This window comes from Danio rerio, chromosome 7, assembly GCF_049306965.1.
Source record: "Danio rerio strain Tuebingen ecotype United States chromosome 7, GRCz12tu, whole genome shotgun sequence".
NCBI classification, from domain to species: domain Eukaryota; kingdom Metazoa; phylum Chordata; class Actinopteri; order Cypriniformes; family Danionidae; genus Danio; species Danio rerio.
In genome coordinates, this window is record NC_133182.1 from 75,287,501 (window position 1) to 75,304,961 (window position 17,461).

At 29.1% G+C, this 17,461-nt stretch overlaps 1 protein-coding gene across 4 annotated transcripts in view; it reads right to left on the reverse strand.

Annotated features, from left to right (window-relative positions):
• usp53a (ubiquitin specific peptidase 53a) overlaps positions 1–17,461 on the reverse strand; it is a 94,697-nt gene that overhangs the window by 28,452 nt on the left and 48,784 nt on the right. For all 4 annotated transcript variants that reach the window (XM_073907557.1, XM_073907556.1, XM_073907555.1 and 1 more), the window contains 4 exons: positions 15,546–15,695; positions 10,429–10,597; positions 7,674–7,823; positions 2,137–2,271 (listed from right to left, as the gene is read on the reverse strand). In XM_073907557.1, the coding sequence (XP_073763658.1) occupies positions 2,137–2,271; positions 7,674–7,823; positions 10,429–10,597; positions 15,546–15,695 (604 nt within the window). The remainder of the gene's footprint in view (positions 1–2,136; positions 2,272–7,673; positions 7,824–10,428; positions 10,598–15,545; positions 15,696–17,461) is intronic.

Below are 17,461 nucleotides of genomic sequence, written 5' to 3' on the forward strand. Positions count from 1 at the left end.
TTGGGAAATATTTGAAAAATAAAAAAAATAAATAAAACGTTTATAAAAGATTAATAATAATAATAATAATAATGATAATAATCATCATCATCATCATAGGAGGGATAATAATTCACAGCTAAAAATCTATCTGCATTTGGTGGGTGTTAATGTAAAGCCCTGATTATAAAATGTCATATATGTGTATATTATGTTGTATAAGCATGTATAATGTGTGTTTAATATTTGGTTGAGATACATCTATTATAATATCTTGAATATGAGAATAAAAACAATCAAAATATTGAGAAAGTTGGCTTTAAAGTTGCACAAATTAAGTTCTTAATCCATATTACAAATGATATATTTACAGTAGGAAATTGACAACATATATTAATGAAATACATCTTTTAACTTGAAATTCTGACAATTTTCTGGCACAAAATAATAATAATAATAATAATAATAATTTTGACTCATAGAAATGCATTTTTGGCAATATTGACAAAAATATACACACGCAACATAAAACTAGTTTTGTGCTCCGGGCTCACATATCCACTCCCAGAAAACTTAAAAGTATGCCTGCATCACGCAGCATGAGCTGCTATTAATTATGTGCTGGAAAAGAGAGCTGGACAGAGGAAGCGCTGCAGAGATTACGGTCATCAGTGCGAGGACGGGCCACACGTCAGACGTAATCTGTGTTTTTAACACTTCTCACTGACCCCGGGTTACATAAGGACCAGCAAAGCACTGTGAGCCAGTTTATTCCACTCCAAAGCTCTGCTAAAAACTACAACACATCTGTGCCTCCCTAAAGAGGGCTGAGGACACTTTTAAAAGGGTGATTTGATACTAAGAGATAAAGCATTCTGTTTGCTTTGGTTACAAAACGTGCTTTTTCCAATCCTTAAAAACACTGGCGCTCAGAAGTCTGGAATATGCAAGATTTTGTTCATGTTTTTTGAGTCTCTGTTGACTAATTCAATGCGATCAAATGCAGTACAGAAAGTAATTTTACTACAATTTAATGAAAATGTTTTATATTGTATTATATTTTCAGCAACACAACTTTAGTCTTTAGAGAATAAAAGACAAAATTTAATAAATTAGAATAAAATAGAATAAAACAAAGTGTATTAGAATAGTATAAAATAGAATAAAAAATAGAATAAAATAAAATAGAATACATTAGATTAGAATAAAATAACAAAAAAGTATAAATTAGAAGAAAATAATAAAATAATAGAATAAACTAGAATAATATAAATTAGAAAAAATTTGAATACATTAAAATAAAACAGAATTAGAATAAATTAAAATAGAATTAATTAGAATAATATAAATTAGAATAAAATAGAATAGTATAAAACAAAAAATAGAATAGAATAAAATACAATAAAATAAATTAGACTAGAATAAAATAAATACATTAAAATAAATTAAAATAAAATAAAATAAAATAATAAAATACAATAAATAAGATATCAAATAATATATAGAAAATAATAAATTAAAATATAATAAAATAAAATAGAATAAATTAGAATAGAATAAAATAAAATAAATCAGAATAAAATAAAACAAAATAGAATACATTAGAATAGAATAAAATAAAATAAATAAGAATAGAATAAAACAAATAAATAAAAGAAGTTAGAATAAAATAAAAATAGAATAGAATAAAATAACATAGAAAAAAATAATAGAATAAATTACAATAGAATAAATTAGAATAAAAATAGAATAGAATAAAATACAATAAAGTAGATAAAAATAGAATAAAATAAAATAGAATAAAATTTAATAAAACAGAATAGAATAAATTAAAATAGAATAAAATAAAATAAATTTTAATAAAATAAATTAAAACAGAATAGAATAAAATAAATTAGAAAATAAATTACATTTTTTTTACATAGTTTGAGTAAAGACAGTTACTTTAAATTTTTTAAATAAACATTTCATGTATTTACACTGTATAATATACATTTTACAGTATTACTGTTTTTCTATAATTCTGACTGTGACTGACAAATTTAAATAAATCTTAATTCCATTAAACATTAAGTCATTACTACATTATAAGACAAACCTCCAATGATGCTTTGGAGAACCATTTTCCCCAAAGGAGTGGAGATTAGCCATTCTTACCTCGGTTTCTCATTGCTTCTGTTCTTATCTGTGACCGATCCGAATCCTTCTTCATAAAGTTCAAGGGACGTCCTTCTTTCGGCAGCTCCCTCAAAATGTCTCTGATTCGACTCTTTGGATCAAAGTTCATCTTCACTGCAAGACAAAGAACACAGTTATGAATAAATGCAGCTCTTTAACTAAACACATAATACAACCAAAAGGTAAAAAAAAAAACCTGCTAAATGAGGATTTTGCCAATATGGATGTCCCACTGAGGAATTCAAAATAGCACATTGTGAATTTATTAGCTTTATTCAATAAATGATCATATATCAAGATGCAAATCTGCCACTTTATCTGCTATACAAGTCTTCTTTTTTGGAAATATGCTAGTTTTATAACTCTCCTAGAAGTAAACAGTTGAGTTTTATCATTTTTGAACTCAGTCAGCCAGTCTCTAGGATTTGCGGAAACACTTTTAGCTTAGCTTAGCATAAATCATTGAATCAGATTAGACCATTAGCATCTTTTTGGAAAAAAAATCATATTGAAAGATTGACTTCTGTAGTTACATTGTATACTTTGTATTAAGTAAATAAAAATTGCTATTTTCTACGTTGATATGTCTAAGAACTAGACTCATTTCTGCATAATAATTACACTCTAAAAAACAGTGAGTTATTTATTTAACCCTATAGTTGAGTTAAAAATATTTGATGATGTGTTGGATTATTTTAGCATATGATGTGACTAAAAGAGTCAAGCTTTTAATAGAAAAATCTTGTAATCTTTTTGGTCATTGTTTAGCTAGTCGCTAATGGTCTAATCTGATTCAATGATTTATGCTAAGCTAAGCTAAAAGCATTGTAATATAATTGCGATTCTCCAGCCATGGTACAGCAACAAAGATAATAGTTCCCATCCATATAGAACTTTACATTTTCTATCAGTCTTAGTATATGAAGCAAATATAAAAGAGCCACGCTTTAAATAGAAAAATTATCTAAACATTTCGGTGATTTTTTTTTTTTTTTAGCTAGTCACTAATGGTCTAATCTGATTCAATGAATTATGCTAAACTAGGCTAAAAGTATCATAATATCATGGTACGGCAACACAGTTATAATTCCAACCAATATATAATTTTTCCAGTTTCCATCGGTCTTGAATCGCAAAATCATTTAAACACTTTGGTCATTTTTTAGCTAGTCGCTAATGGTCTAATCTGATTTAATGCATTGTGCTTAGCTAAGCTAAAAGTATTGTAATATTGCACTCCTCCAGCCATAGAACGCAATAATGAGAGTACAGTTCCCATTAATACATTCATTTACATTTTCCATCGGTCTTAGTATATGATGTACCTATAATAGAGTCAAGCTTTAAAGAGAAAAATCATCTAAACATCTGTCATTGTTAAGCTAGTTTAGGTCGTCGCTAATGGTCTAATCTGATTCAATGAATTATGCTAAGCTAAGCTGAAAGTATTGTAATACCATGGTATGGCAACAAAGTTATAGTTCCCATCCATATGTAATTTTACATTTTCCATCGGTCTTAAATTGAAAAATCATCTAAACTCTTTGGTCATTGTTTAGCTAGTCTAATCTGATTCAATGAATTATGCTAAGCTAAAAGCATTGTAATATCTTTTTGCTCCTCAAGCCATGGCACAGCAACAAAGTTACAATTCCCATCCATATATAACTTGACATTTTTCATTGGTCTTAGTATATGATGTAACTATAAAAGAGTCAAGCTTTAAATAGAAAAATTATCCAAACATTTTGTTCATTGTTTAGCCAATCGCTAATGGACTAATCTGATTCAATGAATTATGCTAAGCTAAGCTAAAAGTATTGTAATATCATTGCGCTCATCCAGCCATGGTACAGCAACAAAGTTCCTTGATTATTAAACAAAATAGAGAGAGTAGTTCCCATCCATAACTTTACATTCTCCATCGGTCTTAGTCAGGTCTTAATTTGTGCCGGAACACGCACCTCTGAAATCTGATCAAGCACCTCATTTTACCGATCCCCCTCCTCAAGTCTGCAGTGAACTTTCACTTTCTTCCACAACTCTCTAACTCTTTTTACTTTCGTCTGCAACACCCTTCCACGCTATCCACCGCACCAATAAACCCTGGTCATTGTTTAGGTAGTTGCTAATGGTCTAATCTGATTCAATGAATTATGCTAAGCTAAGCTAAAAGTATTGTAACATCAATGCACTCCTCCAGCCATGGCACAGCAAGAAAGTTAACAGATCCCATCCATATAGAACTTTACATTTTCCATCGGTCATTGTTTTGGTAGTTACTAATGGTCTAATCTGATTTAATGAATAATGCTAAGCTAAGCCAAGACCGAAGATCAACTGAATGGATTAAAAAAATGCAAACACTTTACCTCTATAAAAGTTGTAAAATGATCATATTTACAAAAAAACCCACAAAAAAAGGTAGTGTTTCTTTCCTCGAACACATAAATGAAGATTCTGCCAACATGTATGTCACATTAATGAATTAAAATAATGATATACCCTGTATTTATTAGCGTTACTATACAGTAAATGATCATATATCAGGATCGAAATCACTTTATTTCCTATACAGGGGCTCTGAAATGTTAATGCAGACATTAAAGAAGCTGTCCGGCGTGTTTTATGAGTCTACTGTAAAAATCCATATGCAGCACCCTTCAAATAAAGTGTTTGAGTGCGCTTGAAGTTGAGGATGATTGGGACGGTGGGAGGAAAGTGTAGCCTCTGCACTCTTTAAATACACCCCCGAGGCTTCTGGGAAGGACAGCAGAGCCTTAACGGCGATCAATGTGTGTGCGCTTCAGTGTTTTTCTGCTGCGCTGGAGGAGAAAAGCAGTGAAGTGTTGCAAGAGAGTGAAAGAGAAAGCACGTTTCTTGCCTTCAAACGCTGCACTGCAGTCTTGTAATGAGGGTCACAGCTGAAAAAACAGCTCACTATCAGCAATCACATCCTACATTCCTGAACGGATACGGATCTTCTTCTGATCTTGGTCAAGCTTGCCCTCACTACGGCCCCAGGAAGGGACTTGGACATGCAAGTCATATTAAAAACAAAATTGCTAAAGACGCCCATTTCATTTTTGGTCAATGTTTGATCTTGTAATACTAATAAAGTTAAATTAAACTAAATTAAATTAAAAATGAAACAAAATAGAATAGAAAATGTTAATAAAAAAAAGAAATAAGAATAAAATTAAAAATATAATAAAACAAATTATAATAAAACTAAATAAATAGTATAAATCAAAATAAGATAAAAAACAATAAAAAAAATTCAATTTAAATATGAAAATATAAAATGTATTTAAATAATATATATATATATATATATATATATATATATATATATATATATATAAAATAAATATAGCAAAATAAATATAGCAAAATAAATTTAAAAATAATATAAAAATATACAATTAAATAAAAAATATTAAATAAAAAATAACAAAATAGAATAATGTAAATAAAACAAAAAAATAAAATAAAATAAAAATAAAATAAAAAATATAATAAAGCAAATCATAAAAAACAAAATAAATAGTATAAAAAAAAAATCAAACAAAAAATTTAAATAAAATTTAAATATAAAAATATAAATTTAAATAAAAAATTATATAAAACAAAATAAAATAAAAATTAAATATAACAAAATAAAATTTAAAAAGTCTGTCAAATGCATAAAAGCATCAACAAAACAAAAACAAAACATTGGAAAGGAGCTTAAAAAAGTGTGTAAAACAAAACAGAATTTTTTTTTATAAAAATAAAAATCAAAAATCAAAAAATTAAAACCAGGAAAAAAACCAAGCAATGTATAAAAATTTTCTGCTAAATGCATACGATGTTAAATAAAACAAAGGCAACAATTCATTACAAATATTGCTGGCTTTTTTGACCAAATTGACTTTTTACTTTCGATCAAAGGCAACAATAAACCACATATATTATAACAACAACAAACCGAACCAAAACTTTTGTTAAAAAAAAACTAAGTACTGGCTATATGCATAAACATAAAACAGTAAAGAAAAAGAAAGAAAAATCAAACAAGCATCAAATCGATAACATAATGAAAACTAAAAGAATAATAATAATAAATAAATACATTTAAAAAATAAATGTAAAAAATTCCAATCCAATTTAAGAAAAATATAAAACCACCAAATAAAAATAAAACCCAAAAAAAATCTAACAAACCAAAAAAACTTTCAATCATTGTCATGTATAAAATAATTTGCATAATAATGCATACATTTTTAAATAGGCTTTTTTTCGACCAAATTGATTGTTCACTTTTGATCAAAGGTGCCTTGTTAAATGCATTAATGTGAAATAAAACAAGCAAAATTAAATAGAAATAATAATAAAAATAAAAATACACTAAATCTAAACTTTGATAAAGTATTGGCTTTTAAAAAACAACTTAAAACAAAAACAATCACCAAATCAATAAAAATGAAAGTAGTAATAAACAAAAATAACACTGAAAAAATGTGTTAGTTATAAGCACCCTAAGTAAACCTTAAGTGTAATATTATATCCAGGCTACCCAGATCCCTGAAAATAAACTAATTAAACGTTTTGCAATGACTCTGCACAATCTCCCAGTAAGCTAGTCACACACACTATTAAAACTTTCAGTCTGCTGCTGTGTGCTTGTACCACTGAGGACTATAATAAAAATACTCATTTTGCACGGCTTTATACGCTATTTCCCAAAGCCAAAGGGAATAATTTCACTGCCGGAGGACAGAAAGCCATTACAAAAGTTGATCTAAGAGCTTTTAGTGGAGGGGAAACGTCAACAATAAAAAGAGAGACACATCAAGCTATTACGGTGTGCAATAACGGAGGAATGTGGGCTACTGGAGCACCAGACCATGCGTCTTTGTTCAGATGTCCTGGGTTTCTCTCTCTCTCTGATCCTCTAGGTATTAAAATACTGTGCGGGGGAACAGTGTTGCCTCCAACTGAGAACATTTTGACCACAGCACCGGTCATGAAAAAAGCATGAGGCTTAGAAAGGATGAAGCAGGTAAATCAGGGTAAAAGTGAGAGTCTGGTTTTTTTTTGTTTGCTTTTTTTTTTACTTTAAGGACAACATGGGGGCATTTAAAAGTGGGGACTTTCAAATAATAATAACAACAACAATAATAATAATAATAATAATAATAATAATAATAATAACAACAACAACAACAACAACAACAACATAAATAATAATAACAACAACAACAATAATAATAATAATAATAATAATAATAATAACAACAACAATAATAATAATAATAGCAATAATAATAATAACAACAATAATAATAATAATAATAATAATAATAATAATAATAACAATAATAATAATAATAATAATAAAGAAAAAAATAGGTATTTTTTCAATTATTCTGGATGAATGTAAACCTATTGTAGAACAACTCAGAAACCCTTAAGTAACATGATTAAGTGATTATTTTAGTTGTTTTGACGTTTAAATTGACATTTTTTTTTACCTGGACCCCTGCCGCCGCTGGTCTGGTTGCTGGTTCGACTGAACACAGACGGAGGCTGAGATTTCGGCTTAAGAGTACCATGGTTTGCGATAAAGGCAGTCAAATTCTCTTGAGTCAATTCAAACTTTTTTCCACCCAGTGTAGGAGTACCTGAAAGAGACACACAAACTACGTTACTATTATGCAACTACTAACATTTGCTTGTATCAATAATGTTACTATTTTTCAACTACTAACATTTACTATAATAATAAATGTTACCGTTATGCTACTAATTACTAACATCTGCTATTAGCATTAATGTTACTAATTTTCAACGACTAACATTTATTATAATCATCAATATTTTACTGTTACGCAAAAGGATCACGAAACATCAAAACACACAGAGAGACGCCACGTTGTGTTGCCAAAACAAGTGGAAAAACAAGAATTGCTTGGAGACAAGGGTCATCAGTGTTGCATTTATAAATGTGCTGCAGCAAAGGTTTTGTTTTCAGTTTTTGCTATGAGAGCGCAGCTGGACTCACATGTGGATTACAGTCGAGAGGTGACTTGTGCGAACTTGCGAAGCTCAGTTATCCCAGAATGCATTGCAGCGTAACCAGCAAGCGCTAATGGCGGAGGAGGAAACCCGCACGGTTTTAAAAATGCTCCTTTACTGTGTCACAAAATAAAGTTTTAAGAGTTTTTCAGGCGAGAATGTAGTTGTTTTAAACTCGAATCGGCAGTTTATTCACAAAGATAGCGCTTCTTTAACGATGTGGCTCAGCTTATGCAGACTCTGAGTCCCAGCCTGACAGCGGGAGCTCCGTCATCAGCTCCCCCGCCAGAGCAGCTTTACTTCGGCCAGGCCATGTCGGACGTACTGCTGGATCTCATCACTCCATTGTAGTTAAAACAAGATATTTAATACATCTTGGGAATATCTAACGGACAGTTTTTGGTCTTATAAATCTATTATTTGTTGTCAGGTGTATTATTTTGGCAGAGTTATTTTGTTACCTTTTATACTTGTCTTTAATGATGTTACCGTGTTGTACGCTGTTTGTCTTTGTTTACCAAATTGCTTGGCGTAATCTTTATTTCTTATCATGTATGTCTTTATTTCTTATTGTCTGGATAATTATCATTGTAGTTTAATAAATCTGATAATCAAAGACACGTGTATAATAACTCATTTTAATTTACATTTATATGAATATATGTGTACATTTTTCTTAAATCAAAAATGTAAATTTATAATATTAATATAATACTAAATCATTTTATTGTTATATACAGTAAAACTGATGAATCCGGGCTGAGGTAAGTGACGTTATGAAGTACACTGCCGTTCCATTTGAAGAAGTACCCGACTTGTGTCCTCGTGTCCTCGGGAGTTCGTTCTTCCAAGTGTGAACTTGGCAAGTCTGAACTTCCAAGGACGCAAGTCCGAACTTTGCGTATTTGGTATTGAGAAACTACGGAACCCTGGAAGAGATGTAGTGGAGGAGAAAAAAATTGGCTGGGTGAAAAAAAAATGAGTGAAAGAAAAAAATGAGTGGGAGGAAAATATATATTTCTAAGTTTTTGCGTTCTCTCGCAAAGTTTTGCGTTCCCTTCCAAAGATGTTTTGCGTTCCCTCGCAAAGTTTTGCATTATCTCGCAAAGATGTTTTGCGTTCTCTCGTAAAACTGTTTCTCCACAAACACTTTCTGTTCACTTCACTCACGTTAACCCTCCCGTTTTTGCCGAAATTCTCCCATATTTTATCATTCTATCCCACTTTCTTTACATTACTGTGCGTCGATCGTCGGCTTTCATATCCAACCAACCAGTGAATGCATGTATAAGCGTTGACTGACAGACGCGGTCCATACAATAAACTGATCCCAGATCAGCGTCTGTACACGCCATTTACAGAGGAGCGGGTGTGTGTTTAAACAGACAAATACACTGAATGTAAACATCTCAGTCCTGCATGTTTTATTTTAAACAGCTTATTTTCTCTTAAAAGAGCACAAACAGTTTCTAAAGTAATTGAATGCTTTCATTATTGATCTGTGCATTCTTACAGCGACACCTCTGTTATCAAACTAAGCAAAACATGAGATTCATTTGCTGCTCACTTGTTTGATAACAAAAATGTCCCTTTAAATGGCGCGTACAGACGCTGATCTGGGATCAGTTTATTGTACGGAGCGCGTCTGTCAGTCAGCGCTTATACATGCATTCACTGGTTCAGAGGTTGCAAAGTGAAAGGCGACGATCGACGAACAGATTTAATGTAAAGAAAGTGGGATAGAATGGTAAAATATGATAGAATTTCGGCAAAAACGGGAGGGTTAACGTGAGTGAAGTGAACAGGAAGTGTTTGTGGACAGTTTTACGAGAGAACTCAAAACATCTTTGCAAGGGAACGCAAAACTTTGCAAGAGAACGCAAAAACTTCTAAATATATATTTTCCTCGCATCCATTTTTTTCTCTCCCATTTTTTTTTTTTCACCCAGCCAATTTTTTTCTCCTTCACTACGTCCCTTCCGGGGTTCCGTAAGAAACAGCCTAGGATTCACTTTTGTATTGTGATATGTGAACTATTTCAATATAAAATAAGTTTCCTACAGTATTAATGTACATCATGTATAATAACATATTTTTTTCTTCTTTTGATGGACCGGCTTAATGATCAAATCAGGCCATTTTGATTTCACAGTCTTCAATAAATGTGTGTGAAATTCACGAGAACGCACTGTATTGAAAGCTGTTTTCTACCTGGTGTTTCTCCACTGACGGTGCTCTTGTTCTGGGAGTCGTTGTTGTTTCTGCGCTGCGTCTCGTCTGTGACCACAGCACTGCCGTCAGGGTTGGAGTAAAACAGCAGCAGGGGCTGAAAGTGGCCACGGATGCATTTCGTGACCACATCTTTCCACTTGGATCCCACCTTACAAAAAAATAAAAGATAAAACCCCAGAGTGAGAAAGTGCAGCTGTGATGCTGTAAAAAGGTGAAAGCTGTGTTAGATTATTATTAGATGTGAAAGCGCACACAAGCTTCAGGCAGGTTTAGGTAAGAGTTTGCCAGCTGTATTCCAAAAGTCTCTTCAGGCAAACAGATGTAACCTTTCTTCGTAATTAAAAGACAGAAGAGAAAAGAAGAGTGAGAAAGAAAGATTTAAAATCTCCTATTAAAGAGAAATGCTGCAGGAAAAAAAACTCTTTTCATTTACCTGATTTTGCTGAGATTTTGAGCTTTTGGCTTTCATAAAGTGCTTTATCCAGCATACATGTTCATGTGTTAAATCCAGCCTGATCTCATGAGTAAACGTAAGTATTTTACGTTTTGCCAGTTTAGTGGCTAATTTGTACAAGTTCAGTCGTACAAAATTGTACGATTTAAAAAAGGAGGCGTGGCCCCTAACCCCACCCCTAAACCCAACCGTCATTGGGGGAAGAGCAAATCGTACTAAATTGTACGAATTAGATCGTAAGAATTCATATGAATTTCAAAATTTTTATATATTTTTTTCATAATACATGGGACAAAAAAAGTATTTATGTAATATTCAACTTTTTTCATACAATTTAAACTTGCAGTTTCACTTATTTACATCTTGACCCTTTTTAACGTTTTTATTTATTACAGTTATTATGAAAGTATTTAAAATTATTTAATTATTTACAAATTTTTGTAAATTTTTGTTTGTGCGCTTTTTAAAATGTTAATTTATGTGTTATTCTTGGAAAACAAAAGCAATACGTCATAAAATGTTAAAAGTAACTTCTTTCAGAGATTGATGTTTTTATTTAAGTGTTTATTATTATTATTATTATTATTATTATTATTATTTAAGTGTTTATTATTATTTTTAAAATATATTAAAATGTATTTCATTTCAGCCATTTCCTTGGCAAATATCTGAAATAAAATACATTTGAATGTATTTGGATTAATTTATTATACTTCATTTATATTCAGCTTTATTTAAAAAAAGCACTTTAAATACGAGTTTTTATTCATTTTAAAAATAGATTTAGTCAATTTAGTACATTATATAAATCTAAAATAAAAAACAGAAACATTTCTGAAATATCAGAAATAAAATAAAATTAAGATATTTGGTTTTGGCAAGATGCGCATAAAGTTTAAAAATCTGCATAAAAACATATGCACATAACTGAGTAGGGTAAACTTTTTATTTGAATTAAAAATGTGCATAAACAATGATGAAACTTATTTCACTTACATTCAGTTTTATTTTGAATTAAAGTACTGTACAATAACAAAGAATGTAGAGTTTTCATTTTTATTTTAGTTTTAGTTGATTTACTACATTACATCAATTTAGAAATATCCATTCTAAAATAAAATACATTTTTTAAGTATTTGGATTAATTTATTTTTATTTCACTAACATTCAATTTTATTTAAAAATTTTAGTTATTGTAAAAGCACTTTTAAAAAAAGAGTTTTTATGCAATTTTATAATGGTCAAATTAATCAATTTAGTACATTATATAAATAAAAAACAGAAATATTTCTGAAATATTGGAAATAAAATAAAATTTATATATTTTGTTTTGGCAAGATGCGCATACATTTTGAAAATCTGCATTAAAAAGCATATGCACATAAACAAGTAAGATAAAGTTTTTATTCGATTAAAGAATGTGCATAAACTATGATGAAACTTATTTTACTTGCATTCAGTTTTATTTTAGTTTTAGTCGATTTAGTACATTATATCAATCTAGATTAAAAGACAGAAACATCTCAGAAATATCTGAAATAAAATCCATTTTAATATATTTAACAACGAAAATGTTAACATTGCTAAAAAACAAAAGCAAATAAAACATGCAGGATTAAAAAACAATAATTATAAAGTGCAATTTTGTCATAAGAGATCATTTTATTTTTGTTTTAATACATACTAAAGCATGTCAATCTAGATAAAAATGAGAAGCATTCTGAAATAAAACACATTTTTTATGTATTTGGATTAATTTTATTTTTATTTTACTAACATTCACTTTTAGTTTAAAGTTTAAGTTATTGTAAAAGCACTATAACTCAGAGTTTAATCATTTTATTTTAGAAAATTTAGTACATTGTATTAATTAAACATTTCCTTGGCAAACATCTGAAACAAAACACATTTCAATGTATTTGCTTTCAGTTAATATTACTTCAAAGTAACAAAAAATTGTTTTAGTTTTAGTAAATTATCATAATTTAAAAGACAAAAGCAAATAAAAACATGCAGGATTACAAAATAATAATTAAAATATGCCTGAAAAAAACAAAAACAAAAAAACAGCTGAATTCAAATCATCAGGAAAAATGTGTTATTGGATAACGTGTTGGCTTTTTATACTGTAGACTAGCACACAAGTGTTAATAATGTGCAGTGTGTATGTGTGTGTACAGGTTCAGCTTTTCTTGCGAGGGCTCAAGTGTCCTCATTTATATAATGAGATACCTGCATCAAAATGACCTAATAGTGAGGATATTTCACTAATTAAAAGTGTTAAAAAATCAGCCAGAACATGTTTTAATAGTATCTAATGATGTGCACTTGTTTCTGGGAGGCTTGGGCTATAGACAGTTTCATTAATCTGATATAAAAACAATTAAAGTCTAGGTAATGTCCTCACTAAGATAGTGAAACAAACCTCTGTGTGTGTGTATGTGAGGGTGATTCATCTCAGCGACGGGCAGCAGAAGCCCAGAGAGAGCAGAAATGCAGACGCAAGCAAAAGTCTCACACACTCCTGATAGATTGATGAAGAGATACGGGCCATGCACCACTACACACACCGCATCCACACACACTGGCCGCCCACCACAATGCTTTGCTTAGCAGGCAATTAATAGTGACTGTTTAGGCACGTAATAATGAGCGTTTGCTTTGCAATTACAAAAATCAAGGGCGTATTCATAATAACTATGCCTTAAAATATTCACCTTACAGCTCAAACTGAATGACAGTGAAGGGAGCAATATAATTTGCATTTATAAATAGACTTTAGTTAAAATATTTGATGAATAAACATACAAAGCAAAACAAAAAAAAGGCTAATTACACTGTAAAAAGCGAGTAGCTGATTTTACTTTAAAAGCAACAAGTTTAAGTGATTAGTTGACTTAAAGCGAGTAAAAATGTTGCCGTAAAATTAAAATTGACTATGTGCATAATTATAAAATGTAATCAATTTAACAGTTGTTACTATGGGTTAACTCACCTTTTAGTTGAGTAAAAATAACTTGACGATTTTAAGGCAACAGGTTTTCTCTTTTATATTGAAGTAAATTAACGTATCACTTTTTACAGTGCACTAACCTTTTTCTAGCAGAATTATGTGTTGAAAATACTATTTTAATGTGGTTTACTGTTTATATGTTTTTATATATCAACCATTGTTTTAATAAATTTTCGCCTCTAAATCATAAATAAATTAATTCTTCAGGAGGCAAATAATATTGACCTTAGCACTTTTTAAATTAAAAAATAAATAAATATATATATATAAATAAATTATGAAAAAAAAAAATATATGAATAAATTGTAAATAAATGAAAAATATTAATAAAATAAGTACAACTAATAAGTAAATACATATGAATTAAATACAAAAAAGTCTATAAATAAAAATAAATATTCCAGCATTGAAGAGAGAATTATATTATAAAAGACTGAAAATTTTCCTTAATCTGTTAAACATCACTTTTATATTCATCACTTATATTTGAAAAAAGTAATATATGATATTAGTAAATGTCATATGAGGGCTAACAATGTAAATTGTAGACAGGCAAGTAAATAAACTTATCGCTTTTTACAGTGTACTAAGAGTTTTAAAAATAGAGTTTTAAAAAAATACAGTTTTCATACTGTTTTTATACAATAAATTAAATTAACATAATTCATTCATTAAATTTATAACATGATTACATAAACATTTTTAAATTAATTTCCATAAATATTATTGACCATGGCACATTTTTATTATTTTTTTTATTTTTTATGATTATTTTATTTATTTTTTACTTAATTTTTTTATTTTTATTTTTATTTTTTTTTTCCAGCATAGAAGAGAGGGGAAATATAATAGAAAATACTGTGAAATTTTTATTTGATCAGTTAAACATCACTTATTTTCATCACTTTTGAATTAAAAAAAAAAATTAATTAAATAAAATCAAAGTATTACATTATATTTATACATATTTTTTTGTGACAAAACTATTAGCCCCTTAAGCTATTTTTTATATATCAACCATTGTTTTAATAAATTTTCGCCTCTAAATAATAAATAAATTCAGCGATATATATATATATGTGTGTGTGTGTGTAAATATATATATATATATATATATATATATATATATATATATATATATATATTTACACACACACACATACATACACACATACATACATACATACATACACACATACATACACACATACATACATACATACATACATACATACATACATACATACATACATACATACATACATACATACATACATACATACATACATACATACATACATACATACATACATACATACATACATACATACATACATACATACATACATACATACATACATATATATATATAGTGGCTAACAATGTAAATGTAAATATATATATATATTTACACACACACACACACACACACACACACACACACGCATGCATGCATACATACATACATACATACATACATACATACATACATACATACATACATATACATATACATATATATACATATACATATATATATATATATATATATATATATATATATATATATATATATATATATATATATATATATATATAAATAGTGGCTAACAATGTAAATGGTCTCACCTCTTTGACAGTGGCATCATCAAAGAAAACCCATTTGGATGATTTGGTGTGGTAAGCAAAGGCACAGTAATGTTTGCTGGAGTAACAGATCATTCCCACCAATAGCAGCTCGCTCTTCTTCGCTCTCTCGTCTGTGACACGATAAAAGAGCTGCAAACACAAACGCACATTCATTTAACCATCATAACACAATACACTAAATTCAGTCATATATATATACAGTAAAATAAGGTCACTGCTGACAGCATCTCTTTTTAAAACAGACACATTATACAAATACAAGGTGGCAATGCAACAATTCGATTAAATTTAGCAACAAATAAATACAGATCGAAGGTATATTATTAAAAATAATATGCAGAAATACTTGGTGGCTCAGTGGTTAGCACTTTGTCCCTGCTGGGCCAGTCAGCGTTTCTGTGTGGAGTTTGCATGTTCTCCCCGTGTTGGCGTGGGTTTCCTACAGATGCTCTGGTTTCCCCCGCAGTCCAAACACATGCACTATAGGTGAATTGAATAAGCTAAATTGGGCATAGTGTATGAGTGTGTGTAAATGAGAGTGTATGGGTGTTTCCCACAACTGGGTAGCAGCTGGAAGGGCATCTAAGCCGAAGGAAAATGAATGAACAATTGAAGTCATCTTCTCAAAATCCACGAGTCATTTAGTTTGAATAGCAGGTGCCAGGAAAGAGAAGAATGCAGGAGTTGAAATACAGCAGCTATTGCATAACCCACACTTGCTCCTCCACCCCTTGGTTCCTGAATAGCTGGTTTTCTTCAGAGGCTCCAGAAACAATGGGTTCCAGGCAGGCAGGCAGGCAGCGATTTTTCCACAATCACATGAAAGAACAAGGAGTGAATTAAGGCCTTTGTATTTGTCCAGGGGGTTTGGGCTGAGACTAATCCAATACTGGATGGTGGTAATGTGGAGGTGGGCGTAAAGAGGAATGAATGCTATTTAACATCTGTGCAACTGTTTGAGTGAAAGCACAGATTCTTTCAATCGTAGATCTTTAGCTGCATGAAAATATGCAATATTGTTGTATGTACAGTTGAAGTCAACATTTTTATTCTTTAAGAAAATATTTCCGTGCTGTTTAATTAAAGAGAGGAATTTTTCCAACACATTTTTAAACACAATAGTTTCAATAATTAATTTCTAATAAATTATTTTGTGTTTGTCATGGCAAAAAATAAAATAAAATAAAATAAAATAAAATAAAATTAAATTAAATAAAATAATAATAATAATAATAACAATAATAATAATCCCTGATATTCCATGAGTTTGCATAATAAATGGAACTAAAAAAAATAAATAAATAAACAAACAAAAAATTAATTTAGTAAAGTTAAAATAAAAACATTTAAAATAAAATAAATAAAACCATTAGTTAGATAGTTAGTTAATTAGTTAATTAAAATAAATAAATGTATAAATAAAATAAATAAATAGTTACAGTTAAAATAAACATTAAAATAAATATATAAACAACAATAAAATAAATAAATGAATATAATTAGATAGTTAATTTGTTAATTAAAATAAATAAATAAATAGATACATAGTTAATTAGGCAATTAAAATAAATATATACACAAAAAATAATTAGATAGTTAAGTTATTTAAAATAATAAATAAATAAAGTTAGATAGTTAATTCAAATAAATAAATAAAAGTAAATGATTTTTAAAATAGTTAGTTGATTTGTTAATTTAAACAAACAAACAAACAAACAAACAAACAAACAAACAAACAAATAAATAAATAAATAAATAAATAAATAAATAAATAAATATTGCCTGACTTTTAATTTCTGGAAGACCTTTTAAAATTAACTGATATTCCAGAAATCCAGTGGGAATTTCCTGCCTATTTAAATTCGCTGCATGTTGCAATTGGATGACTTTACAAA